Raw genomic sequence first — 27013 nt, 5'->3', positions numbered from 1 at the left:
GCCATTGTTCCTGGGTGCTAAAATACTTCCTTCACCGCTTACGAGCTCTGAAGAACGTGGCAGTGGCAAATAATTTTTATTACGCATTCACATGTCACTTTCACGTGCGCACAGAAAGCACTCGAACTATAACCACCTCGCAAAAAAAATAAGTTTTGCGAATTAATATCCAATTAACTTATTAATTTATTTCCATTTTATCACTTCATGTTTCCAATAAATCGCGCTTCTAAATGTTTGATATTGAGTGGCTTAACATTATTCTGCACAAGAACATTAAAATAATAAAGGAATGAAAAAATAGGCAAGAGTTCGCTACAATACAACAAGGCGGCTTGGAGAGTACAGGACAGGGAATGACCCATTTACTGAGGCAACAGCAACAACAAGACAAGGCACGCGTGCTTTGGAGCCCCCAAATTTTAAGGGAATATATGGGAACGGCCCACATCAGTCCCAGACCTAAATAAAGGACCTAAATAAAGTTCTTCATACCATACCATACCGGCAGAGAAAATAGAGGACGTTCACAGTACGCACCACTCTTGACGTAACAGCGCTACAACGCACTTCCAGACTTAATCGCGGTTTCTCGTTGAGGGAACTCTCTCGTTCGAATGTCAAACGCGCTTCGAAACGCGGGACGTAAAATTTCCACGTATCGAAGCTACGCGGCACAAATGCCACATCACGTGACAAGTGGCACCATATGATGCTAACGATGACGCTGCTAATCTGCTGACATCCCCAATGAAAAGGGGATGTGACAAACAGTCACCTAGCCTGCTTCATTTAATCAGGTACGCCATGTTTTTCGTTCTAGCACTTTTGCATTCACCTCTTTGATTTTCTTTTTCTTTCTCAAACCTGCGCTATCTACCTTGTACCCCTACCTATGCAACTGCTACATTGTGCGCCACCTGGTGTAATAATACGCAACTGCAATGCAAAGTGTGCACGTATCGGCGCTAGGCGGCGCGTATCTCACATCGCGTGTCTCCTCGCGCTCTAGGACGCGTGTATACGGCATGTTTCCGCTGCAAGCTAGCAAGCGCTCTACACATACAAATGTTCATATCGCACGCTCAGTTCTTGAGTGCATGGAAAGTAGTTTGGATCAAGTAGCTCTTTAAATTGACCTCGCCAAAGTCTTTGATAAAGTTCAGCACGATTTTTTGTTCCGACTACTGCTACATCTTTAGTTGCACATTGGAGATGTATTATACAATGGTACAACAATTTGTTATAAAGATTGCACTACAAGGTTACTTGTGAACCGTATCCTTTCAGATATAATGCAGTTACAGTCATCCGTCCGTCAGGATTGACCGCTCTCGCCTTTACTCTTCGCTATATACTTGGAAACACTTTGCTTAAGCATGCTTTGGAGCTCTAGCACTATAGGATACAGGTACGCAGATGACGAAATTAAAGTTCTAGCTTGCGCGGATGACACTGCCTTCTATTGCGTCAATAGACCCAGTATTACCGAGGCAATAAACAATACCTTGGGTTTCTATGAAACTGCAGGAGCTAGCGTATATTTTCATAAAGGCAGAGGTTTTTGGCTAGATATGTGGGCGCTAACTCCCTCTGTGTTCTGGAATATTCATAGGAATCTGTCTCCGCTGCTATATCTTCGTCTGCCTCTGATAACAACCGTAAAAGTGAACCTCATTAGACGTCCACGTACTATCTGCCGAAAGGTGACAATCTAGCAGGGACATGACCTCTCCATTTATGCGACAGCTTAGGCATGCATTATATTTCTTGCTTCTATAAGCTTCTTTATGTTCTGCAGGTATTGCACTGCCCTTGTATCCTTGTTCAGGCATTTCATAGAATATCTGCATGTTTTTTTTTTTTGCGTTTATCATAGGAAGCTAAGAAAAGGTTTTTCTTCCACAAGAGAAGGGGGGCCTCAGTCTTGTGGATTTGTGTGTGCGACAATTGGTCACGCGATAATTTTACATCAAAAACGTTTGTCAACCTTTCCTTCTCGCAGTTAATCGAACACGCCTTGCTTCACACCTCGCATTTCTTTTCGTCACGAAAAACTTTGCTCAAGAACTGCCGTTATGGGGCTTCCTAAAAGAATTTGGCGACACTATTTCATCTTTAAAAGTCAGATTCACTCTAGAATATTTGTTTGGCGTTGATCGAACGTCGCTAAATATAGTACTTATACACAACCTTCTCCTTGAACCTATGTATCGAAAGCCGTATGGGTCTGTCTTTCGTCAAGATCTTCTTTGCAGTGTCCGTACAATGTGTATTGCGCCAGCAGCGAAAACATTTCTAAGCTGCCTACTTCAACCTTGCCAGTTAAAACATGGCTTCGGGAAAAAGAATTATATGTAGTGAATATATGTGAATATCTACTATATAGACAATAGAACATCGCTTTATTTGTTTACAAAGAATTAGCAAAAAAATACCTTCCTCTCATATCTTATGGTATACACTTTCTTCATTTCAGAAAGATCTACAGTCAGTAACAAACCGACTGATTTGTTTATGTTATTAGGACTCTATTCATGCCGAGCCACACCGCTCGACAAGGTCTGTCTTTCGAAGAGAGGTTGCTCAAGTGTGTAGGGTGGTTGCAACCTTGATCCCTTTCCTCAATGGGTTTCGCGTCTGGACGCTTGTGCGTGTTTGTCTGAATTTTGAACTTTCACTGGACTGCGTAGTAGTTGGGCATTTGTTTTTTCATGTGTGTCCAAATGCAATGTAACAATTTTTCAATGACACTACTCATAATTCCATGCAATAAAGAAAAAAAAAGCGCTGGCGTGACTCAGTGGTAGAATAGCTGACTCCCGCGAAGCGGGCCCGGGTTCGAGCCCGGTGAGAAGCTTTTTTTTTTTTTTCTCGTTCCTCCCAACAGCTGCGACGGGCACCCGCGGCGGCGGACAACACAGAGAACCGAAACGGCTATTGGAATGAGCCGTTTCGACTACACACCTAACGACGTGAGGTCTCTCTGAATCGGGCCAACTCCTTGCTCGTCGTGCCTTCTGGACTTCGCACAATAATTTTACAAGCGGGCCATCACGAACGGGCTTCGAGTCACTCGGATTCATCCGCACGGTGGCAAGAATTCAAAAGAAATACTATTGGTCCAGCCTCTCCGCCTACACTGTGCAGTACGTCAAAATCTGTAGGGATTGTCAACGACGGAAAGCGCATCCGTTAAGACCGGTTGGATTAAATGTGATCGAGCCTTCCTCAAGGCCCTTCCAGCAGATTGCAATAGACCTAATGTGGCCGTTTCCAACGTCAACGGTCGGAAAAAAATGGGTTGACATGGGAACAGATTGCCTCACTCCTTGTGCTGAAACGAAAGCGCTTCCCAAGGGTAGTACGGCCTAAGTCACAAGGTTTGTAGTTGAGCTTATTGCCTTGCGACACGGTGCGCCTGAGGTGATCATCACTTACACAGCAACAGCACTCATGGCTGACCTGACGCAAGCACTCGTGCGCTATAGCCACACAAGCCACCGCAAGAAAGCAGCTTCCCATGCTGCGAGAAATGGCCTAACTGGGCGCGTAAATAAAATTCTCATCGACATACTGTCAATGTAAGTCGACATCGAGCCCAAGTCTTGGAACGCCATGTTACTCCACGTGACTTTCATATACAATACCGCAGTACAAGAAACACATGTGACGCCATTCAAGTTGCTCTACGGAAGAGAACCCGCGACGACTCTAGAAGCCATGCTTCCGAACATGACTGACGAAGAAAACTTAGACGTTGCATTCTACCTGCAGCGAGTAAAAGCCCGGCAATGAGCCCGTCTGCGTAATAAATACCAGCAAAGAGCCGACATTCGACGTTACAATCTTCGCCGACGTGACCAGCGGCCCCAGCCTGGCGATCGCGTATGAGCTCCGACGCCCATCCGGAAACGAGGCCTGAGTGAGAAACTCAGTGGCGCTACTTCAAACTATACACTGTTTCGCGACGACTGGGTGCTTTAGCTTATCAAGTTGTCGCCGACGGACTACCTCCGTCCCAGTGACGCCGTGTATGCTTCTGAGCTGATTCACGTCGTCTGCTTGAAGCCTTAGCACGCACGCGAACCCTAATAAAGATATTTGGAGCGCAGCTATTAGTCGCCCGTTCCTGCGCTGAGCTTCCGCGTGCCTCGGCGTCGTACCTCGTAACCGAGCGAACGAGCACAGCGAAAGATGAGAACGAACGAGAAGCGCTGCGGGAGGTGGAAGAGAAGAGCGCGAGGAAGGAAGTAAAGGAGGAGGCTGCGCTGAAAGCGTGAAGCGGAGGAGGAGCTGAGGGGAAACGGCCTGCGCAAGCGCTGATTTGAAGGTGGCTACGGCATCCGCAACCGCATCAGCGATCTCATCTGCGCTTCCAAGAGGGAGCCAGGGTGGCGTGATGTGAGGAGGGCTACGCTCGTACGCGGCGTCAGCTGCTGAGGTCAGCCCACGGTACCAGCATGTGTGACCGTTGTAAATGCTCCTGCAAGGGGAGATGGTGAGCGGCTACAAGTGAGGCTCGATGATACGCTCTCTTGGGTGTTGTCGCCGCTGACAGTGGTGGTACGATTTTCCTGTGACGAAGGGCCGCTGTTGTCGTTGTTGGAACAAAATCATGAGAAGAAAAGCGTAGTGGTGAGCAAGAGGGGCTGTGCGGCGACCATGACTACAATAAGGCGCCAAATTAGAGTGCGTCGTCAGTATGGAAACAAAGTCCTGCATGAGCGGAAGTCTGCGGTAGCTGCTGTGAATCGCGCCCATGCTTCACCCATGTGCTGCCTCTCGCGATCTCCTGATTAGCGATGCAGTCGCGCCACATTTCACTTCGTTTGCAATGCGCCAGCTACACACTCACAGTGTTTTCTTCCTAATATAAACCCTGCCCCTATATATTATCATAATACAAAATATTGACACGCGAAATGAAAGCACGTACAGAGCAGCGCTTGAATTTTTTTTTTTTTTTATTGCGAGGATAAATGCCTCAGGGCATACAAGGGTATGTGATGGGGGTGAATAAGGATGATTAAATGAATGAAAAAAGATTTGCTGACTTAATGAAGTCCAAGAGGGATCGATAATGCGGTCCCTGCGTCCAAGCAGTGTAATGGCTCAGATTATGCGGCGAGAGTCCCGCTGCTGCGAGGTGCCGGAGCCTCGTCGGTTTCAGTGCAGGGCAAATCCACAGCAGGTGGTGGATGTCGGCTTCAACAGCGCTTGAATTTCGCGTTAGGGAGTATCGTAATCGTCGGTGAATCTTTGTTTGATTCTTTCTCTTTCTTTCTTCCTTTCTTTGCTTGCTTGTTTGGTTGGTTAGTTGTTTGTTTCTTTGTTTTCGTTAGTTCTCGCAATATTTTTGTAAACATGTGCTTACAATTTGGTTTAAACATCGAAACGATGGCTTCTAAAAGGGGGCAATGACAAGCAACGTCTTTCCTTCGCCGCTGTTTTGTTGGAAGCAACAGACGAGCGATCTTATCGTTTGTCGCATCGGTCGCTTTGTCGCATGCGCACAACTATGCGACAAGCGAACGCAGCTATCTCTATCTTTTAACGCGACAGCGTTAAGAAGCTCGTGCCGCAGAAAAGCCGGTGTCCAGGGTCTCCGGAGTGTGAGACGGAGACGCTACCACTCAGTCACGAGTGTTTTTTTTTAGATGCACAGCTGTCGCAGATATTTTTGATTAACAATCACAGATACCCTGACTCAGCATATCAAGAGAGTGTTGTACCTTTTTTGCCTGTCTATGCAACCCCTAAAGAAGGGACTCTACATGTCAGAGGGCAGGCTTGCCACCTTGACCTGGGGCACTGCAGGCAAGGTATAGGGTGGTCTATTTGAAGGCCAAGACTGACGCCGTCACAAGACTGAGACCAAGAACAAAAAAGCCTGACGTGTAGAGTTCCGTGAGGCCACAGCCAAGGCCCAGATCCCAGGCCAGGTGGCGCATGCCATTGAAAGTGGGTTAGTAGAGAGCAAAGGTCAGGCCAAGCTTCACTGAGGAAGTGAGGATGGATGAGATGTGCATGGCCTGCAAGGCCTCCACATGGAGCACACAAATGGCATCAACCCATTCCATATAGGCACACTGCCATGCCACAGCCAGTTGCCCTGTGTGTCAGTGAAAGCATTGATGTCATTTGTAGTTGTCTTTCAAAAGCAAGGTCAGAGGAGGAAAGCAGGCCGGTGGAATATATCCAGGCATAAATGCTCAGGTGAGGTGACAAAGGCCTCTTGAGTGACTTGTTCTTTTTCAAGAAGTGTCCTGTCACTTGCGCCTGCTTGGGGCTCACTGCTGACATTGGTGCAAAGCATGCAGCGGCCGAGGCTGTCACTGGTCTCAGAAGCGACAGAGCACCTGCCCTGTTGGCAAATCTCATTGCGTACGCCATAATGAAACGACACAGATCAGAAATAAATGAAGTATCAAAGGTGTACCCTTGAAGAGAGGCGAGGACGTGAGAAACCAAACGGCTGGCGCCCGTAGAATACATGTAACGAGTTACGAGCTCATAATTACCGATATACACCTCAATACAACTTCCTACGGCACGTTTCTAAGGCAACACCGCATTCACTAGATGCGCTTTTTGTCCCGCTTTGAACCATCGAGCTCGTGGCTGAGCTGGCTGAACTACTCATCCACGAGTAGCCACGATGGCTACTACTACTTTCATGTCCATGTAATGTGCAATCTCTGTTTCTCTGCAGACTGTTTGTACTTTAGAAATGCATCAAAGTAGTTCGCTGAGTTATAAACGTTAAAAAATTGTTCGCCCAGTATGTCGTCTTGTTCTTGCAATGTTGTCTGTATGCCTGGAGCTGTGAGTAAAAATATTGTACATGATGAATTGTCTGCCCTGAACTTCCTGAGCTGATCCCACAACTTTCTGCATGTGACTTAACTATTATTTCAAGGCACATATTATTGCCATGATGACTTTTCGATGATGTCGTTATGCGCTATTGGTGTTTTGTGTGTTCCTTACGAATGTCCTCGCTTTTTTTTGCCCACTTTTAGCCTTCCTTCAAGTATGGATCAATTAGCCCTCAAGTACATGATTTTTCCGCATACATCCGCACATATCGCGCTTTCGCTATAGCCTGTTTGAAATTTATAAGGTTTTTATAAGTGGGATACCTTCTATGATTACCCCAAGCCTTATCTTGCTCTGTTTGTTTTTTTTTTTGTACGCTCTAGTGTCCACCACGGGTTTAGCTTTTTTCGCACAATGATCGATGATTGGAGTATTGTCTTTTTTGCTGCTGCTATTGAACTGCTGTGAGTTTTTTTTTTTCATTCATTTTATCCATGTTGAGTTCTGATGAAAGGAGACCTTCGAGTTTTGTGATCGCCATTAATAAAAGCCAGCGACGCGGCTTAGAGTTCATGATAGGTACTGCGGATGGTAGCTTGATGACTGCCGGCAAGTGATCACTTCCATATGAAGCGTCGAGGACTTCCCACTTAAAATCGGCAAGAACAGATGGTGAACAGAAGGCTAAATCGAGACAACTAGATTTCCGTGAGCTTGGTGAAAAATACGTAGGCGAACCTTAGTTTAAATGAAATAGGGTGGTTGACAAAATAAGACCTTCAATGACTTGCCCTCTTTGGTCGGTTCCATCGCTTGCCCAAAGGGTACAATGGGCAATAAAATCTGCGAGAACAGGCTCCGGCAACTGGTGCTTTAGATTTTCCAGGTGTATAGTAGTAAAATAAGTATAGGATGGGATGTACAGTGAACAAATGGTGATGGTTTTATGCGATAGAACGTGAGACGGATGCTGCCTCTAAAGAAGTATTCAACTGAACATTTTAGGTAGGAGTGTCGCACTCAATGGCTATGGGTGGTGGTGGTGGTAGTGGTAAACATTTATTACTTGAGCCTTTTTACAACATTATTTGTGAGGGGGCTCAGGAGCACGTAGGGCGTCCGGGAGTTTGTGACCCTCGACGACCCTCAGAGCCCAGTCCACCAGCCGTGTTTGGTCGGCTGGGTTGGAGCCAGACACTACAGTCTCCCATCCCTCGACGTCGGTGAATTGCCAATCAGAGGATGGCTGGAGCTCGGGCCATAAGAACATTATGTGATGGAAGTTGGCTCTAGGCGCGCCGCAGAGCGTACATTGCTGTCGACATAGGCCTGGATGAAACAGGGCGAGAAAATCTGGAGAAAGGAAGGTTTGTGCCTTAAGATGTGCCAGGTAGTTTGCTGGAATTTCGTTAAGGATTTATGTGGGGGAGGATATCTCAACCGCATTTCGCGGTAGTGGAGGGTGTTCTCATGATATTCTACCAATCGGTCTCTGGCGTTATCCAGGTCATCGGACGGCGTGGCTAGATTGACGGCTACTCGAGTGATAGAATGGGCCATCTCGTTGCCTGGATGGCCTGCGTGCGCGGGCACTCGGATGAGCTTAATTTGTCTGAAGGGGTCTGATGATTGAGAATTTTTCGTGCCGGTTCATGAACTCAGCCTTTGGAGTAGTTGCGGATTGCAGTTTTGTAGTCGCTAAGGAGAACCTCGGCAGCGGTTGTTGAGATGGCCAGGGCTATGGCAGCCTCCTCCGCCTCTAGGAAAGTGCGCCTGTATTGCGACAGCTGTGGTGCAACCAAGTTGATGCGACGCTAGACTTACGGAATAGGCCGGTTTCTGTGGGTAGCTAGCGGCGTCGACACACACAGTAACGTGGTCGTGCTGGTGTTGTTTGTAGAGGGTTTTTGCCCTGGCCCGCCTGCGCGCCTCGTGTTGCACGGGGTGCATGTTTTTAAGCAGGGAGAGAATAGTGATGCAGTTTAGTATGTCTGATGGTAAGGGGCATGTCTGATTGGCTTTGGAAGTCGGGATTACTCCTAGTTTGTCCAGAATGTGCCGACCTGTGGTGGTAGAGGACAGCCGCTCGATTTGGGATGTGCTATGGGCTTCCGTGGACTCATCAAGTGCGTTATGTACCCCCATGCGAAGGAGACGCTCATTTGGCGTGTGCCTGGGAAGGTTAAGTTTTGTCTTATACGCTTGACGTATAAGGGCATCCACTTTTTCCGTTTCCGCCCGGTTGAGATGTAGGTATGGGAGCGAGTATACTACTCTGCTCATGACAAAGGCCTGCACTAACTTTCTCAAGTCATGCTCTCTCATCCCATTGTGTCTATTGGCTATCCGCTTAATCAGGTGCGTAGTGGGATGTACTGTGGTAGTGAGTTTGTTCATGGTCGCCGTGTGTCTGTCGTTGTTCTGCATGACTATGCCAATAACTCGTAGCTGTATGACCTCTGGAATGGAGTACGTCTTCATGTGGATACAGAGGCTAGGGGAGTGGAGAACAAGAAGTTCCGACTTGGTGGGGGAGCACGCGAGGCATATTTCCGTAGCCCGCTCCGCCACCACATCGGCCCCTGCTTGTAAGGTCGCCTCCATGTCGCCTATGCTGCCTGTAGTGGTCCACAAGGTAACATCATCTGTATACAGGGAGTGCGCGAGGTTGGGAATATTTGCCAGGTGTATGGCCATGGGAATGAGAGTATGGTTGAAGAGGAGTGGCGAGAGCACTGACTCTTGCGGTGTACCTCTGCTACACAGTTGTAGCTCGTCTGTTGTCAGTTCTCCCACAGTAAGGACCGCACTCCTGCCCTGTACGAAAGCTTTGACATAGGCATGAGTTCTCGCGCCTGTGTGTAGATCGGATAAGGCGTTCAGCACTGCGGCATGTTCCTCATTGTCAAAGGCCTTGGTGAGGTCCAGTGCTAGTATGGCTTTTGTGCGTTTGGTATGCCGGGGGTGCAGGACTTCTTCAGGGAGCTGAAGCATGACGTCTCGCATGGATAGATGCCCGGGGAAGCCAATCATTGTGTGAGGGAAGAGATTATGTGTTTGCATATGCTGTTGGAGTCTTTCTAGTATGACATGTTCGAAGAACTTACCTAGACAGGTGAGTGAAATCGGACGTAGGTTTTTTAGATCTAGCGGCTTGCCTGGCTTGGGAATAAAGGTTTTCTTTGCATGGGTCCACTGTGGTGGGAGGGTTCCTGCGGCCCAGTACGAGTTAAAGAGTTGGGTTATCGCCTGTATCGATCTGTCATCAAGGTTTCGAAGAGCTTTGTTCGTGATGTTATCCTCCCCTGGGGCGGATGTGGTTCTGAGCTTACGTAACGCTGCGCGGACTTCCCAGGCAGTGATGTCTGCATCCAGTTCTGGATTGTCCTGGCCGGTGTAAGTAGGTAAGGGGACCCTTGTACTGTCCACCGCATATAGCGTTTGCAGAGAGTCCAGTAGTGCTTTGTCTTTCGCGGGGTTGCTGTGCAGCAGCCACAAAAGACTCTTGCGTCGTTGAATCTTGTTATTGTCGGGGTTTAGCAGGCATCGCAGGAATGAGCGCGTGTCCTCTAGGCCCAAATAGGCACTCATGCGGTCGCAGCGCTGCCCCGCTGTTGGCGTGTTAGGTGTGTCGCATGCTCTTCTATTTCCTTGACAAGGGCCACGATTCAGGTTTTGAGTTTCCGATTGTGCTTATTGGCTAGCCAGCATTTCTGTAAACTGTTGTGTGCCTCCCACGTGTGTAATAGCCTACTATCTGCGAGTTCTGAGTCTGACTCGGTTGGCACCTGGGATGTGGCCCTTGTGGCATCTGCCATTAGTTGCTCCACCCACGTGTCCAGGTTATCGATGGTTTCAGGTGCGGCTTCTCTAATCCTTCGAAACTTGTCCCAGTCAGTGATGGCGACTTGGCGGTGTTTTGTCTTGGAGAGCGTGCGAGTAGTGATGTAGGTGCTAAGGATCAAGTGGTAACTACTGCTCAATGAGTTTAGCGTATTGAGCCATGTACCATTGGGTATGTGCTTAGTGAGATTAAGGTCCGGGTTTGTGTTACGTTGGACACTGTTGCCGATCCTTGTGGGAAAATTGAGGTCGTTGAGGAGCGAGAGCCCCTCCTTTTGGATGAGCGTCGATAGCGTGGTACCCTTCCGGCAGTTATTTCTGTATACCGAAGTAGTGTGATTTGCGTTGAAGTCGCCCGCTATTACTAATGTGTCCCTTCCGCAAATGTCTAAGGTTTTACGTATCGCCGTTAATAGCGGGGATGCAGGGCCCTTGGGGGCTGTAGATGTTGAGCACGAACAGACTGATCTCATGTCTGTGTTGGGGAAAGAGCTCTATGAGCACTCCATCAATGTCCGGAATATCAAGGGGATGGATCGCAGCTGTATAACTTCAGTGTACCAATGTGGCTACCCTGCTGGAGGTCGCATTGGCTATCTCGAAAGGTGTGTAATTAAGGAGCTTTGTGGGCCCTTGTGTTTCTTGAAGTGCCATGATTGTGGGCGTTTCATCTGTGGGCAAGAACTGTAGGTGGAGTTGGAGGTTGCTGCGCTTAGCCATGTAACTCCGGCAGTTCCACTGCCATACCAAGGCCCCGTTAGGCCGTGCTGCCATGATGGTGACTGTGGAGGGACTCGGCTATGGAGGCCGAGGTTGTAGAATTTGAAGCTAGCAGGTCATTGAGCTGAGTTTGTATCTGAGACAGTTGCTTCCTGGGTGCCCTGCCGTTGCTCGAGCGCCGTGAGTCTATTAGCTATATTATCATTCAGGCAGCATTGTCTTTCTGCATGGCCATGAGGCTTTGTTGCATGCTTTGGATAGCGTTTGCAAAGTTTGTCATGGAAATGGCCCCGTTTTGGGAATTTTCTCCCCTGCCGTCAGTATGCGCACGGCGCTTCTGGGGGGGGGGGGGGGGGATTCCTAGTGGGGGACGTTGCTTGTGACGGAAGGTTAGATGCCTGCAGTGCACAGGGGGTCTGACAGAGGGAGCCCTAGCGGTGGGTGGTGAATTAGGAGAGCCGGTTCTACGCGTATGCATGTCGCCTTTTAGCAGCGATTGAATTTGTTCACGTAGTTCGGCGATTTCGGCACTTTGTTTCTGAAGCTGGGCCCTGAGCTCCTTATTCTCCCGCTCGAGAGACGCAGACCAGGGCCCCCAGCTCACCTGTTTCGTGGACTGAATATCCACGCCAGGTAGAGGAGGGTAGGAGGTGGAGCGGCTCCGGGTCCGGTCGCGCCCGGTGGCGGGCGGAGAATTGGTCTTGCCGGTGCGGTCAAACCGCACCTTACACTTTTTGCACCCCATGAAGTGCACCTTTCCACAGAGGATGCACTTGGCGTTACAGGTGGGTGGTTCGACGAGTTGATGCTCTACTCCGCATCGCAGGGCAGCGGTTGCTCTTGGGGTGGGGACACACGTCCACTCTGTGCCCTGTCCTCCAGCAGTTGTGGCATGCCTCCACTTTGGCCTTAAAAAGGTGGCAGGCGTATAGAGTCCCGTAGAAGTTCAGCTACTTCGGGAACGCTTGCACACTGATGAATGTGATTAGGATAGACTTGGTTTTGCCCAGAGATCTTGCGTCAGTGATCGTGTACTGGGAGCTCTTATTCATGGCTACCAAATCTTAGATGATTTCTTCTGGAGTTTGATTGTACAGCGTATTGTAAATGATGTCACGTACTGCGTCGCCGGGGGCGGCCACGTAAGCGCGGAGCGGATATTGCACGGTGTCTAGTATCAAAGAGTCCACAGCCACATACCTCTTCGCTCGGTCCTCGGCGAGGTACTGACCGTGAACGAGTTGTTGAATGGGTTCAGGCGCAGTTTGTCCTGCTGCCGGGCTTTGTTATTGTAAATGCGGGCGGTCGCGCACACGAGTGGGAGAAGCACTCCGCCATTACACTGTCATACGCACAGTCCCCCAACGGGTCGGAATATGATCTTGAGGTCCGTTTTTGGTAGCTTGGGTAGAGGAGCGTGCCTTTTTGGCTTGCCGGAAGTCAGCGGAGCCGTCGGTGGGGTGGTCGAACTAAAAACACTACCGGTAGAACCGGCCGATGGCGCCTGGAGCGGTCTCGGCACCAGGTGTTGGAGCTTGGGGTAGGCAGCCTTCCGGGCTTCAAAGGCCCTCTGCCACCTTGGGCCACTTCCGAACCCATCTGGTGTGATATTTTCTCCCTCGACGCAGTAAGCCATCTCCAAGGACGGCTCCATGGCGCTGAACGGGGTCGGAACAGACGCCGGTAGGCCAAGACCTAACCGGCTGTCGTGGCGAGACGCTCGTTGCGTTAGGCGTAAAGTAGGCCTATAGCCCTGCGGCCGCCGCGTCAGATGGAAAAGCGCTTCTCGCGCACCAGATCCGGTCGGATAGTTCCGAAAAAACGTGAAGTCTGTTGCCGGGAACCTTCACTGACCTTTGGGGACTGGTTTCAAGCCATTTACGGTGAAATATCTGCCATCTTGGTGAAGCATTTACGGAGCCGATGTGAGGTGCGTCCGCTCTGCTCCACCGCTCATGACTATGGCGACTCCTCCTGACGAACGGCTAGAGTGTTCGCGATCCCTTCGGACAACGGTAAAGCCTTTAAGAATTTGACTTTTCTTGGGTCCTACCTAGGTTTAGTTCTTGGAGAGAGAAGACCACTGGCGAGAACTTATTATGTCTTCGATGTCACCTAGATTATGGATCAAGTCTTTGCAATTCCAATGGATGATGACAACTTCACTTATGTGTGTGTGAGCTCTACAGTGATAGGTGAAATGCAATGAAAGGATCACTACTCTAATAAAAGGTGGTAACCATGTTTCGGTGCCCTTACAAGAAGGGCGGCACTTCGGTCTTCCCGTCTTCGATGACCATGGAGCAGCACTGGCTGCAGTCATCTAGGAGCGGATAAGGTTTCTACAAGAATACCGGACGTTGACCCTGCGGACTACTTAAACCGGTGTGGCGCTGCCCCCTGCCGCGCCGCACAGCTTACTTGAGCTAAGTGCCCTATGCTTTTCCTCACGTAATAGAATGAGCTCTTTTCCTTTACAGTGATTGCGATTATTTCTTTTTTCTCTTTTCCAGCAAGGGCAGCTCCGTGGCTAAGCTGGATGATCGCCCTTGCAATTAACACATTGTGCAGGAGCATTACAATTGTCATATAGCTGGTCGTTGGCACTGCACTACGCACATGTTTCTTTTCCCCTGCATGATCGTGATGCATGCCCAGACCACCGGCACTTAAAGCCCTGCCTAGGGTTCGGTTCGTATAGTCTGATGCTGATTTTCAAATATCCAGCGTCAAGTGAAATGGGCACAGTACTCGTACCAAATGTCAGTATTAACATGTTTCGTGGGAATCTGTTGGTCATTTCGTCCTAGTGTGATTGTTTGCACCTTAATTACGTTTTGCTGCTAAAATCATTCAAGGAGCTCTTCGTCACTGAGGTAAAGGAAGTCTTCTTCTGATATTACCTGATATTACTCCTCTGATTGTGTTGAGCGAGCGATGTGGAGAGATCGTCACGGTAAAATCACCGATATTGATGAGTCCAGCGAGCTTTTCGACTTGATCTTCCTTTGTCAGTTCGAGGAGGAGCTCTTCGCTTGCTATCTTTGTGGCTTCGTATCCAGGGCCAATCGTGTTTGCTAGGCAATTAGATACGAGGAACGGTAACACTTTGGAAGTGAGAAGAAGTGAGAAGACAGGAAAGATGAAAACGCGAGGAAGGAAGCCGAAGATTACAGAGGAGTATAGGAAAAGGCGACTGCCGATTTCCTCCAGGAAGGTCAATCTTTAGGTGAAGCAGAAGCCAAAGAGGTGTGTTGCCTCCGCTGGCGGCCCGTAACGGTCCGCACAACCGGCATCAGCTCAAACCCCAGGACCATCCTTTCCCCAGACAAGGCTAAGCCATGCACGCCTACACGCGGGAGGTTCCACCCCTCACGTGCTCCGGTACGTGGTGTCGCAACAAATCAAACGCCTACTGATGCAGACGTACCTACGGGGAGCAACGTATTAGACAGCTACACGAAGTAACGTTGGTTCTTTTATCTGCTGTACAAACTCCTGTGAACATGCCTTACTAACTGGATTAACAAGCACGTTGTCACGCGCGCTCAAAAATACGAACAGATCTCGCTCGATGACCGCAGAGACTCGCTGTCAGAAAGCTGGCGTGATGAAGAGCAGCATAAGCGGACAGCCAATCACCGTTTGTTCTGCCTATCCCTTCAACGAGAACTAGGCGCTCATGAACACAGCGCACACGAAGCCATCAGCTATCTCAGGTCCACTAGCCCACCAGCTCTGCGCCGATTGCCTCCAAGATAGGATGCACGTAACCGCGCTCAGCCACCGCAGCTGGAGCAGAAGAGAAGGTACGCACTAACCTGCCCCCTTTTCTTCCCATTCCTAGCGCGCGCACATTTCCCCTCTGCATGCGTAACAAGACGGCGTGCACCCTCCTCTCCTTCCTCCCTTGCGAGCAGGAGAAGAAATCACCACACCAAGTCCCTATGCTTCATGGCTGACCCTCAGAAGCTTACGCTCGCACCTGCATCATACGACACACGACCACGATCTTATCACACTTGCAATTTATATGGAGCATCAAGGGGACGTCGGGATGTTTTATATATTTATGAAATTTATAATGGAATTCCCTGGTTTCATGCATTTTACATATTTTGACGGCTTCCATCCGCATTGGGTGCTTTTATGTGTCCAATTCCTGTATGCTATTCGTAGTTATAGCTGTATATAGCATGAAGACAAAACATACAAAACATTTATATTTTATTCAAACCTCCACCAGCGAGTGTCTATATAACCAGTATAATTATCTACCCAGATAGCTTGCATAATGTGAAAGACCCCAAGTCTAATTACTGTCCATTGACCAGTGCTTACAAATTTTGTATAACTTGTATATAGACCATAGTCGACAAAAGTTGTAAGGCTATCGGTTCATAGACTCTAATATGTCTACAGAGTGGTTTACAGGAGATGTGTATAGTCAGTCTATAGACCATAGGCTGCACAAGTGTAAAGTCATAACTCCATAAACATTCTGTAGTGTAGAAACATTCCATAGACTATAGAACTAATCTATAACCAGGCTATAGACATTTTACGGGCAGCCGTCCACTGAAAGTTTGAATTGCCATCTCTATAGATGACTTATAGACAGCATATACACAGACATTTTGCAAAGTAACTTAAAATGTGTAAGGCAGTAAGTTCGTAGACAGTTTATAAACTCGTCCAGAAAGAGTCTACAGAAAGTCTATGGACTTTGTAGATACATTTCTATAAGCTTTATTAGACTATCTAAAGAATTCTAAGGCACAGGAACAACTTGAGACATCGCGTTTAGTTAGTTGGCGCTTTTTTTTCTTCTACAGTAGTTACTGTTAGATCATCCCGGCTGCTTTTTCCTTGTTACTATTAGACCTTCTTCCAACATCTCTGTGTGTGTCCCTCTCTCCACAAGTAAAATTTCTTAAGTTTCAGTTTATTCATCGCTTTGCAGTGTTTTTTTCTACAAGCAATAGTTATTGAATTGCGATTACCTTTCTATTGGATGGAGGAAATGACTTTATTGTGTCCTGAGGAACCCCTCCCCACCCACTCTTGGTTTAGTGGCCGGCAGTGGTCGCGGGCCGCACCCACGTTGGGACGGGAAGCCTGTGAGCCTCCGCCCTTTCGTGAGCCCTCTGGACGGCCCGGAGCTGGGTCTGGTGGTCGTCGCTTTGCAGGGCGTCCACCCAGTCTTCTTCTTTAGTGAACACGGTGCCGCTTAACGCGGAGCATTGCCAGAGCATGTGCGCTGGCGAGCAGTACGATTCGACACAATCCGGACATTGCGGCTCTACTTCTGGTGAATAACGGCTCAGTCTGCCTCTCGAGGGGAACGACACTGTCTGAAGCATTCTGAATATCGATGACTGTGGTCTAGTGAGTTTAGCGTGGGGGAGTGGGAAGGTCCTCCTCGACAGCTGATAGTGTATTGTTATTTCGTTGAAGGTGAGCAGCGGGTCTCGGTGCTCCCCTCCCTCCCCGCCACTTCGCTCGCCACGATCGCCGCGGTGCGTGAGTCCTCGCGCGCGTCCGTGCGCCAGCTCGTTGGCGTTGGGAAATTCGGGGTGCACGTCGGCCCCCATGTGGGCTGGAAACCATTTGACGATGTGCTGACCCGCGGCTCCCTCGCTGCCGAGGACGGCCGCCGCTTCCCGGGATATTGAGCCCGAGGCGAATGCTCTTGCCGCCGATCGCGAATCTGTGTAGACGTAAGGACGTTCGGGGTCTCTCATTGCCGTGGCTATTGCCACCTGCTCGGCCACTTCGGACGTTACCCCCTTGACCGATGCTGCGTTAATTATCGTGCCATCCCAGCGTACCGAGACGGCCGCGTACCGGTTGCTGCGCCCATACTGGGCCGCGTCTACAAATGCCGCCAGGCCCGGGCAGTTGGCGGTCGATTTCAGCAGTGCTCGGGCCCTCGCCTTTCGGCGCCCCTCGTTGAATTGCGGGTGGACGTTTCTCGGAAGCGGTTCTACCTTGAAAGTGCCCCTGACCGCCGCGCTGAGCGCAATCTTGCGTGCGTTGCACTCTGCCTCGGCATTTATCCCTGCTTCTTCTAGGATAAGCCTGCCGGCCCTGGTGGTGGGCAGCCGCACGACCTGTGCCTTGGTCTGCGCTTCGATGATTTCTGATAGTGAATTGTGGACCCCTAACCGATCGAGCTGCTCCGTGCTTGTAGTGATCGGAAGACCTAGCACCCTTTTGATGCTCTTGCGCATCAATGTCTCTATCTTGGCCGCGTCTCTCTGGGTCCATTTTAGCGCCGAGGCCTCATGAGGAAGGCGTCGTAAAATCTGATGAGATTGCTCTCGCTGAGCCCCCCCCCCCCCTGCGGTTCGTCACCCTGAGGGTCAGCCGGAGCATGTTCTCCGTTTTGGACGTGAGTTTCATGACAGTTTGTGTGTTACCACCTTTCGCCTCAGCTAGCAGCCCCAGGATTCTCATAGTGTCCACACTGGGAATCGGCTGGCCGGCACTCGTATGTAATTTGATCGGTATTTGATCGATCGGCGTCAAATTCCTCATGCCTTGTTTTGAGGGTCTCTACAGCAACAGTTCCGATTTGCTTGGTGGCAGACCGAGTCCCGTTTCCTTGAGGATACTCTTCCGTTGTGTCCAGCTCCTCTTGAAGAGCCTGCTCGACTTCTGCGTCGGACCCTCCCGGGCACCACACCGTGATGTCGTCTGCGTACAGGGCCTGATTGACGTTGGTCACTCTCGTCAGCCGGTCCGAGAGCCCTTTCATTGCCAGATTGAATAATAGTGGGGAGAGCACCGCCCATTGTGGGGTGCCCCTCGCGCCCAGCGTGTACCAATCGGACGTGGTCTGCCCTATTTTGATCGTGGCTTTCCTGTCTCTGAGGAAGGAGCCTATGTAAGAGTGGAATTTCCGGCCGAGCCCCATCACCGAGATCGTTTCCATTAGAAATCTGTGTTCGACCGTGTCGAACGCTTTCGTTAGGTCCGGGGCCAGTATGCCCCTGGTGTCTCTGGTCATGCCGTCAATTATATGCTTCTTGAGTAGTAACATTACGTCCTGTGTGGAGAGGCCCGGTCTGAAGCCCACCATGTTATGTGGGAAGAGGCCCTCTCTCTCTATGTACCGCGATACTCGGTTTTCTTTTCTTTCTCATAGTCAGGCAGGACCCTTTGCAGCACTCGATTTCAGATACACCTGGGATGCTATGTAGGATTATTAAACTTTTTCCGTGTTAGTATTTTCAGCCAATAAGAAAGGGTGTAGCTGCCCTGGGAGCCAATCATTACTGAGAAGATGGCGAACCGGGTGATATGATCCAACCTGACAGTGTCGACGTCACCATCCCTGGGCGGCTCACCCGAGAGGAAGCAGACGAAGTCGAAGACAAAGAAGAAACAAACATGGCGAAAGTCGGATCTGGCCCGTCGACCGGCGCCGCAAGGGAGTCGCAGATGGGCGACGCACCGCTGTCGTGCGACCAAGTGTCAGGTGGGAAAGTCGTCGACGCTGAGTCGCTCTCCTCCACCGTCGTTGAGGACGTGAGCGGCTACGTCCGCCTGCCCCTAGTCTTCGTCAACATGGTGGTCATGCTGCTCAGCCTGCTCGGCTTCTGGAGCTCCCTGTACACGCTCCTGACGCACTCCTCCGCGCCTCCCGGCGCGCCGGCTCGGAACTTTGTCGTGGTACTCTTCGAGCGGCCCGAGATTCCCGCGCTGTTCCTGTCCAGTGTGGCGTTCGTCATCGCCTCTTTCGGCTTCCTCGGTGCCCTGCGCGAGAACGTCACCCTGCTCACCGTTTACGTGCGCCTGCTGACCACAATGGCCGCGCTTCTCGTTCTGTTCGCGGTGCTTGTGTTCTTCCTGCCGTCCGCGGCGCGTAGCTACGCCGAACGCTCGGTGTCGCGTGACATGATCGCCGCGTACCGCGACAGCACCGAGCTGCAGGGATTCGTCGACTGGATGCAGCTGGAGTACCGCTGCTGCGGCATCTCGTCCGAGGGGTTCCGCGACTGGAACCGCAACCCGTATTTCGCCTGCAACTTGAGCAACCCGAGCCGCGAGCGGTGCTACGTGCCGGCGTCGTGCTGCCGCAGAAATGAGACGTCCGCCATCCGGCCGCCGGACATCCAGTGCGGACAAAACGTGTTGCAGGTGAGGTGGCAGCGATGGCGCTCGTTGTATTTCGAATTGCTATCGATATTATTCGCCCTTTCGAGCAAGTTCCCATCGACTGTCGCTTGGGCACCAGCTAAACTATGCAGCAGGTGCTCTGGCTGTAGAAGCGGGAAGCTGTCGACAACTATAGGACTTCTTGGTGGACGAGTGGGTGCGTGCGCATTTGACAGCACGCCTAGGGACAAACGCCTTCAACCCGCACTAAGAAACCTCCTCCGTAGTTCCTAGGCAGATTCATATATTCAAGGAGCAAAAGCCCCCAGGTTTTCTCTCTCACGCCCGCTCTTACTCGCGCCTGCGCACAAACGGCTGGCGATCCCTCAAATGAATGTCTCGTCTGGGGATTTGGCGCTTCACCAGGAGCGTTTTCTCGATATTTTCGTGCTCCCCACGAAGCGCTCCCAAACTTTTCCGCACCACTTGTGCCGCCTCGCCCAGCACACGTCCTTTATGCATAAAATGGCTTTTTGGCTTTTATGCATAAAATGTTTTTAGCTCGAAAAATCGGAGAGCTACATCATAACATGCAGCGATATCGACTTCAAGACCTTTGCTCTGTGGTTCCGGAAACACTGAGTTTGGTTCCCATTACAACTGCTGCCTCGTTTTACACCCGAGACTTTATCTCGCCAGAACAACCCGGTCGTGCGGTTAAGCTTCGCGCAACCAAGGAGTAGGTTACGAAGCATCGCGGCATCACCTTGGCGGCAGCTCTTGTCCGCAGCCCATTCGAGCGGCGGGAGCACAAAAGGTAAAAGCGCAGCTGAATGCCACTCTAGCTTACGGGGCACTTACGATCACTGAGCGTACGACAGCGATAAAGTGAGAGAGGTGTTCCTTCTCGCTTTCTTTAATCCCCGCAACCAGCGAGCGTCTGCAAGCGCCGTTCATGGCAGCGGCGCGATAGCGCAGTGTGGCTGCTCTGGGCACGGTTGTTGTGGCTTCGGAACTTTTGACCAAGACTGTACCAAAATGTATACGGAAATTTTCGCTCACAGACAACTCCGCCGTCGTTCACACCGGCATCGGATTTTTCTGCGAAAAGGGCCCTCAACGCTATCACGTTACGGCAGTACCGAACCTGTCCGGCGTCTGCAGTGACCGATGTGGGCGTCAGTGAGGTTTGTTAAAGAGCGGCACGTACGTGTGTTCGCATCGCCGCATACTCATTGACCCAAGTTGATCCAAGGGTTTCTTTCGAACCCTGTTACCTCACCACAGCAGCTCGATACGCTACTCACTCGACCATTGAGTACACAGTGACCAAGGTAGGCGGGAAAATGGTTAGACACAAATATACAATATGGGTAGATAGATAGCCGAACAAAAGTGCGTGATGTACCCAAAGAATGCTAACGCAATAAAACAAGGAAAACGATTTTGTTCGTATTCATGGCACTTTTCTTCGCGTGGAATTAAGCAACATTTATGGCAAAAGCCTTAGGTGTCTGCGTTGGCGGGGACCTTGGCGAAACTGCGCCGTGACGAAAGATGGCCAACGCCGCAAAGAGTAAAAACACGGCAAGAAATGTTCGGATTGGCGTTACATTTCTCAGGGAGGTTCCTGTAACCAAAGTAAACTAGTGGCGTTGCAAAAAAAATGTTACATTTCGGTCTCAGTTGGGATGGATCGTTTAAGGACGACGCAACGAGCTATGGAAAGAAGAATGATGGGTGTAACGTTAAGGGATAAGAAAAGAGCAGATTGGGTGAGGGAACAAACGCGAGTTATTGACATCTTAGTAGAAATCAAGAAAAAGAAATGGTCATGGGCAGGACATGTAATGAGGAGGGAATATAACCAATGGTCATTAATGGTTACGGACTGGATTCCAAGGGAAGGGAAGCGTAGCAGGGGGCGGCAGAAAGTTAGGTGGGCGGATGAGATAAAGAAGTTTGCAGGGACAGCATGGCCACAATTGGCACATGACCGGGGTAGGACGACGAAGTATGGGAGATGCCTTTGCCCTGAAGTGGGCACAACCAGGCTGATGATGATGATGATCCCGGCACTGCGGGGCGGCGAGACAATCACGCTTCCCTGAAGCAATGACTGCTCCACGGTTCTGCCATACTAAATGTGTGCCTAGTGCGCGCCTGATTGTACACGTCAAGTCGCAGCCATCTCGCTGACGAGCGCGTGCGTCATTTGGCGGCGCACGTGACGGTCCAGAGGAGGTGGCGCCACGTCAGTACTGTATAAAATGGGCGCCTTCATGACGTTTCGAGATCTAGAATCGGTGTAATGCTTTCGCATCCCCGCGCGCAAGCTGCCTCAAGTGTATGCCGCGTATTAAGTTTAGTAATTGCTGTCGCTCTAGGTGTTGTTGCGCAGAAAACCGGGCGGGCGCGTTCTGCGCATTGACGTCACAGTCTGAGCGATGGAGGCGCTTGTCGGCGGCAAGCGTTGGATGTGCGTGCATGCTCCCGCGGCTCGCGAAGACGGCCCCGCAAGTACGCCACTGCGCCTTAGTGAGGAGGTCGCCTTAGTGCCACACGCGCACTTCCCATTGCGTCTCGTTATATCTTCCCAGAAGTCTAGCCCCCAACGCGGATAACTCCATGTATTACGAAATGTGCAGCAGCTTTTCACCTTCTTGCATCACATGAGTGTAACACCTGCCGAACTTTCTATTGGCTTGTTACAAGCCTGCTACATATATGTATATATATATATATACTTTCCTTCTGATGAAACTTTCAGATGATAGACCATGCTCGTACTGTGCTATTTCTTGCCGGTTATCGTCTCGTATTGCGCTGCTTGCGACGGGGCGACGAGTGCACTCCTACACGTTCCACACATGTGCCCGACGGCGTCGCAGGTGTCAGACCAGCAGGCTTGGGCCCGCGTGAACACACGAAGCTGCGCCGACGCCTTGTTCAGCCGGATGCGCGACCGCGCCTTCCCAACCTCCATGATGCTGCTCGCACTGTGCCTCGCCACCCTCCTCTTAGTGGCGCTGGCCGTCGCCACGCGAGACCAAGTGAAGGAGCTGTCCGCCATCTACGACGTGTACTACAGGTCTGTGCGCACAGCGTTCTGCGTTCGTCATTTCGTGGCGCTGCTCGAGCGCGGCAATTCAGGAGCGCATCGAAGCCAGGCTGCTTCGTGGTCCCTGGTAGAAAAAACACCGCGCGCAACCCTAAAGGGACGATCCTTGTCTCCTCCTATTCGGTCAGCATAGCAAACTTTTCATCGGCGTGAAGCTTCGTTTTGCTGTAAGGGCTAGTCACCCCTAAGGTCTTTGTAAGAGTGAAACCTCGTGTGTACACATGCGCAAATAGCGCTCAAGATATATATATATATATATATATATATATATATATATATATATATATATATATATATATATATATATATATATATATATATATATATATATATATCATAAGCGCTATTTGCGCGTGTCGTCGTCGTCCTCTGTACATACCACTCATCGTGTTGTGTGAGTGCTATTTGTGTCTATCGTCGTCATCATTTGCACCTACTATTCATCACCATCTTTTGGATCGTGTGGTGCTTCGGCTCTGTCTAGGGCGGCTGCTCTGAAATAAAAGCATCGCATCGGTCAAACGTCTCACAAGTTGTGTAGGCTGCTTCGATTCCCACGTCCTCTTGCTATTCCTATACCCCTGGAGCTCCGATCGGGTCGTCGTTTGCTCTCGCCAAACGCAGTGATCGCACAAAACAACCCATCCACTAGTACTACGACCACCTCTGCTCAGACAGCTAGGCCTACCTGGACTGTGAACGCCAAACAACGAGACCCTCCCGTTTTTGCCGACCTCTGCGGCGACGACGTGGAAGATTGGCTCGAACACTACAACAGAACACGTGACGTCAACCGCTGGGACGGCACGCGCAAACTAGGCTATGTCGTTTTTACCTCACCGAAGTTGCCAAGACCTGCTTCTTTAACCACAAATGTGACTTTTCGGACTGGTCAACATTGACCCATCAATTTCGCCAGATATTCGGCATCTCTTCTGGACGCTCCGAGGTCGCGAAACAGAAGCTGGCAACGTGCATACAAGTACCGGACGAATCCTATACATCCTACAACTGAGGACGTCCTCGCTCTCTGCTGCCGCGCACAGAGGGACATGGCGGAGGCTTACCGCGTTCGCCACGTGCGTAAGGGCATCAACTCACTCTCCCTCAATGCTCTCGTCGTTCAGAGCCCAAAGAGCATTCATGGTATTGTCACCGCATGCCGACGTCTTGACACGCTCCAGTCTATTCCCCTTCCACCTGCCTCTTGCGACACTCGTTTAAACGTTGACGCCGAGTTGCGAGCGATGATACGTTTCTTCATCAGGGAGGAATTTCAGGAACATCTTTCTGTACCTGCGACGCCGGCAACCGGTCGCCCCGCTCCTTCAGGATTGCGTGACATCACCAAGGACGAACTGGCGTCGATGACAATCGCCGAACTTGACAAATCCGCTAGACCATTTCGCACACCCAGTTATGCGGACATTGCCTCCCGACCTACCTCGACAATTCATCCTCCACTTGCAGATGCTTACTTCTTTCAGCTGGCTTCGATGGTAGCGAAAGCTCCTGCGCAACAGGACGACTCTCCTTGGCGCTCGTCGCGTCCTGTTTGCTTTTACAGCGGTATTCGTGGGCATGTTTCTCGCTACGGCCGTCGGCGTCAGCAAGATTCTACGCTACCTTTAAGCGAGACAGTGCACCTAAGTTCGATTCCTGCGTTCTCGGACAGTACACAACCTCGCCCGGTCGCTCTCGCTCACCTTCCCTGGACATACCCCGAGCTTCCCGCTCGCCCCGGCGCCGCTTGCCTTCACATTACCACCGTTCCTCATCACCCTTGCGTGCTGCTTCCTATGTTATGGACACCCCTTCGGAAAACTAGACGCTGCATTTTTTGGGAGAGGAAACTGCATCATATCGTACTGTCACTATTCCTCCTGCTCGCCCTGCCAAGTTACTCTCGGTCTGTGTGGAAGGTGTTCAGTCGACGCCCTTGTAGGTACTGGAGCCGCTTTTACTGTTATCCATCGCTATCTGTGCTTCTGTCTGGGAAAAGTGCAAATGCCGAATGTTGGTCCGGTTCTGTGCGATGCCAATGATGCTCCCATTTGTCCTACCGGACAGTGCACGGCTGGCGTCCTGATAGACGGTGATCGTCGTCATGTACAACTTGCAGTGCTTTCGACGTGCGCTCGTCTGGTGATATTAGGATGGGACTTTCCGCCGCTTCTGCTCTTATTTCGTGCGGTGACCGAAGGATTCACATCAGCGATACCAAGACTAGTGCCATTTTCGATTTACCGTGTCCCCACCTCATTGCATCAGTGGATTGTATTATCGCACAGACAAAGAACGTATTCTCACCATCGAGTCAGGAGACATTGTCAACGGAGACGCATTGGTTATATACCTTCTCAGTGCTGCATTTCTCGAGGACTCGCCATCCCTCTTGCTTGGTCCAGTTCTCGCGCGGTTATGCCAGCTTCACCGCCTGTAACACGATGCCTGAGCCACTACTATTCCCGGAAGGGTCTACTGTAGCCAACCTCACCGACGTTGGGCTAGTATGTGTCGTCACTGCTTCGCCTGCCTCGTCCTTCACGCATAGTATGCCTGCAGAAAGCCACTCTTATGCTATTCAGAAATGGTTCTCGTGCTACTAGAAGGCCACCTTGAGTGCAAATCTAAATTTGGGCCAGGACAATGCCCTCCTAGCCATTTTAATAGAGCACGAAGCTTATTTTGAAGTTTCTTCGCGAGCCATGAGTCAGACCTTGGTTACTCATAGAATTGAAACAGTTCCCGCATCATTCGTCGTCGCCCGCACCGTGTTTCATCTTTGGAACGAGACGTTATAGAACAAGTGAACGACATAATCACAAATAACATTATAAAGCGACCAGCAAGCCCTTGGCCTTCTCCTGCTGTGCTTAGTAAAGAAAGGATGGTTCGGCGTGCTTTTGCATCAATTATAGGGCGCTAAACGATATTACCCGTAAGGATGTTTATTCAGCGTCTCCTATCGACGATGCTTTGGATACCTTACAAGGTGCCGAGTATTTTTCAAGCCTCGACTTGCGCTCCGGATATTGGCAGACCCCGATGCATGAGCCTGATAAAGACTGAGTTTGCTACACCTGATGGCGTTTTCGAGTTTAACGCGATGCCTTTTGGACTGTGCATTGCACCAGCTACGTTTGAACGTACGATAAATATATACAGTACTCCGTGGCCTAAAATGGAAGACCGGCCTTTGTTCCTCGCACGACATTGTCATATTTTCGTCGAGCTTCTCGCAGCACCTACAACCTCTAGACGAAGTTCGCACGTGTCTAGAAAAGGCTCGTCTGCAACTGAAATCTGAAAAGTTTTGGTGAAAATGTTCGCATCTCCTGCATTAAAACAGATTTATCGGTGTGACAGAACGCAAAGAGAAAAAATGGCTGTGGCTTAGCTAAGGTTAAGCCCAGGATGCGAAGCATACTAGCCTTTATTTTAGTTGTTGAACCACTGTTTAGCCTGGTGAACTGCTGTTGCTTGGCTATATTTGGTTCGGCTAGACGAAGAAACAACTCATGCGTTACTCTGCTTCGCCTTCAAGAGTGGAACGCGACAGCGTTCCCGTCGACCCGCCAAGGGGTGTAAGACAATGGGCTACGGCGCAGCGACTACGCGCCCCGCATTGGACGCGGTGAGCGTCGAGCAACGCAGCGTTCGGCGCGGCAACGAAATGTGCGCCTGAGCAAGCGACGCACGCCTGAGCCTTAGAAACAGCTCGTTTCTAAGGCAACACCGCATTCACTAGAGGCGCTTTTGTACCGCTTCGAAGTATCGTACTCGTGGCTCAGTCATTCTACTTCCCGACGCGCTAGCGAACGGACGCAGGATCATGAGCTCCGCTGGAGCGGCGTTTGCGGCCCTTGCCGGCCGCGGAAACAGGAGCAGCGTCGAAGACGAAAAGGACTATGAGATCGTGCTGCCTACTTTGCCCACCGGTCGTGTTGTTTTAAACACGTTGTTCTTGCACGGCGACGTGCGGGTGAGGCCCTACAGGGTCGAAGATTTCCGAGACGCCCTCGCCAACGCTGGTGTGCTCCCCGAGGTCGTGGCGTTGGGAGCGTACCAGATCAACCATGTGTGGGCGGTGACGTTCAACAGCGCCGAAGCCACAAGGAAACTGGCTGCTTTCAAGGAGCTGCAAGTTAAAGGCCGCCGCTGCATTGTCATTGACCCTGAGGACCAGCAGGTTAAACTGCGCCTGCATTGGGTGCTCCACGGGGTGCAAGATGAAGACATCCGGACTGCTTTTGCGGCGTTCGGGAACGTAACCGAGGTGACGCGGGAGCGTTGGCGCGTCCAAGGCATGAGAGAGAAGGGCTCGACTACGAGAACCGTGCCGCTCAAGCTCAAGCCGGGAATGCAGGTGGACGACCTGCCCCACCAGGTTCGAGTCGCCGG

The 27013-nt window shown here is 50.6% G+C and overlaps 1 protein-coding gene and 1 pseudogene across 1 annotated transcript; one reads left to right on the top strand and one right to left on the bottom strand.

Moving 5' to 3' along the window:
* Positions 1–5837: 5837 nt before the first annotated feature.
* LOC140214264 (succinate dehydrogenase cytochrome b560 subunit, mitochondrial-like) lies at positions 5838–8027 on the bottom strand (annotated as a pseudogene).
* A 10663-nt stretch (positions 8028–18690) lies between these two features.
* LOC126518169 (tetraspanin-33-like) lies at positions 18691–25870 on the top strand. The gene is made up of 3 exons (XM_050168015.2): positions 18691–19530; positions 22380–22579; positions 25855–25870. Exons 1-3 carry the CDS (start codon positions 18691–18693, stop codon positions 25868–25870), a joined length of 1056 nt encoding a protein of 351 aa, XP_050023972.2.
* The last annotated feature ends 1143 nt before the right edge of the window (positions 25871–27013 follow it).

The sequence above is a fragment of the Dermacentor andersoni genome, chromosome 11 (assembly GCF_023375885.2).
Source record: "Dermacentor andersoni chromosome 11, qqDerAnde1_hic_scaffold, whole genome shotgun sequence".
Taxonomy (NCBI): Eukaryota; Metazoa; Arthropoda; class Arachnida; order Ixodida; family Ixodidae; genus Dermacentor; species Dermacentor andersoni.
The sequence above is the reverse complement of the archived record's forward strand: the minus strand, read 5'-3'. Positions and strand labels throughout refer to the sequence as shown.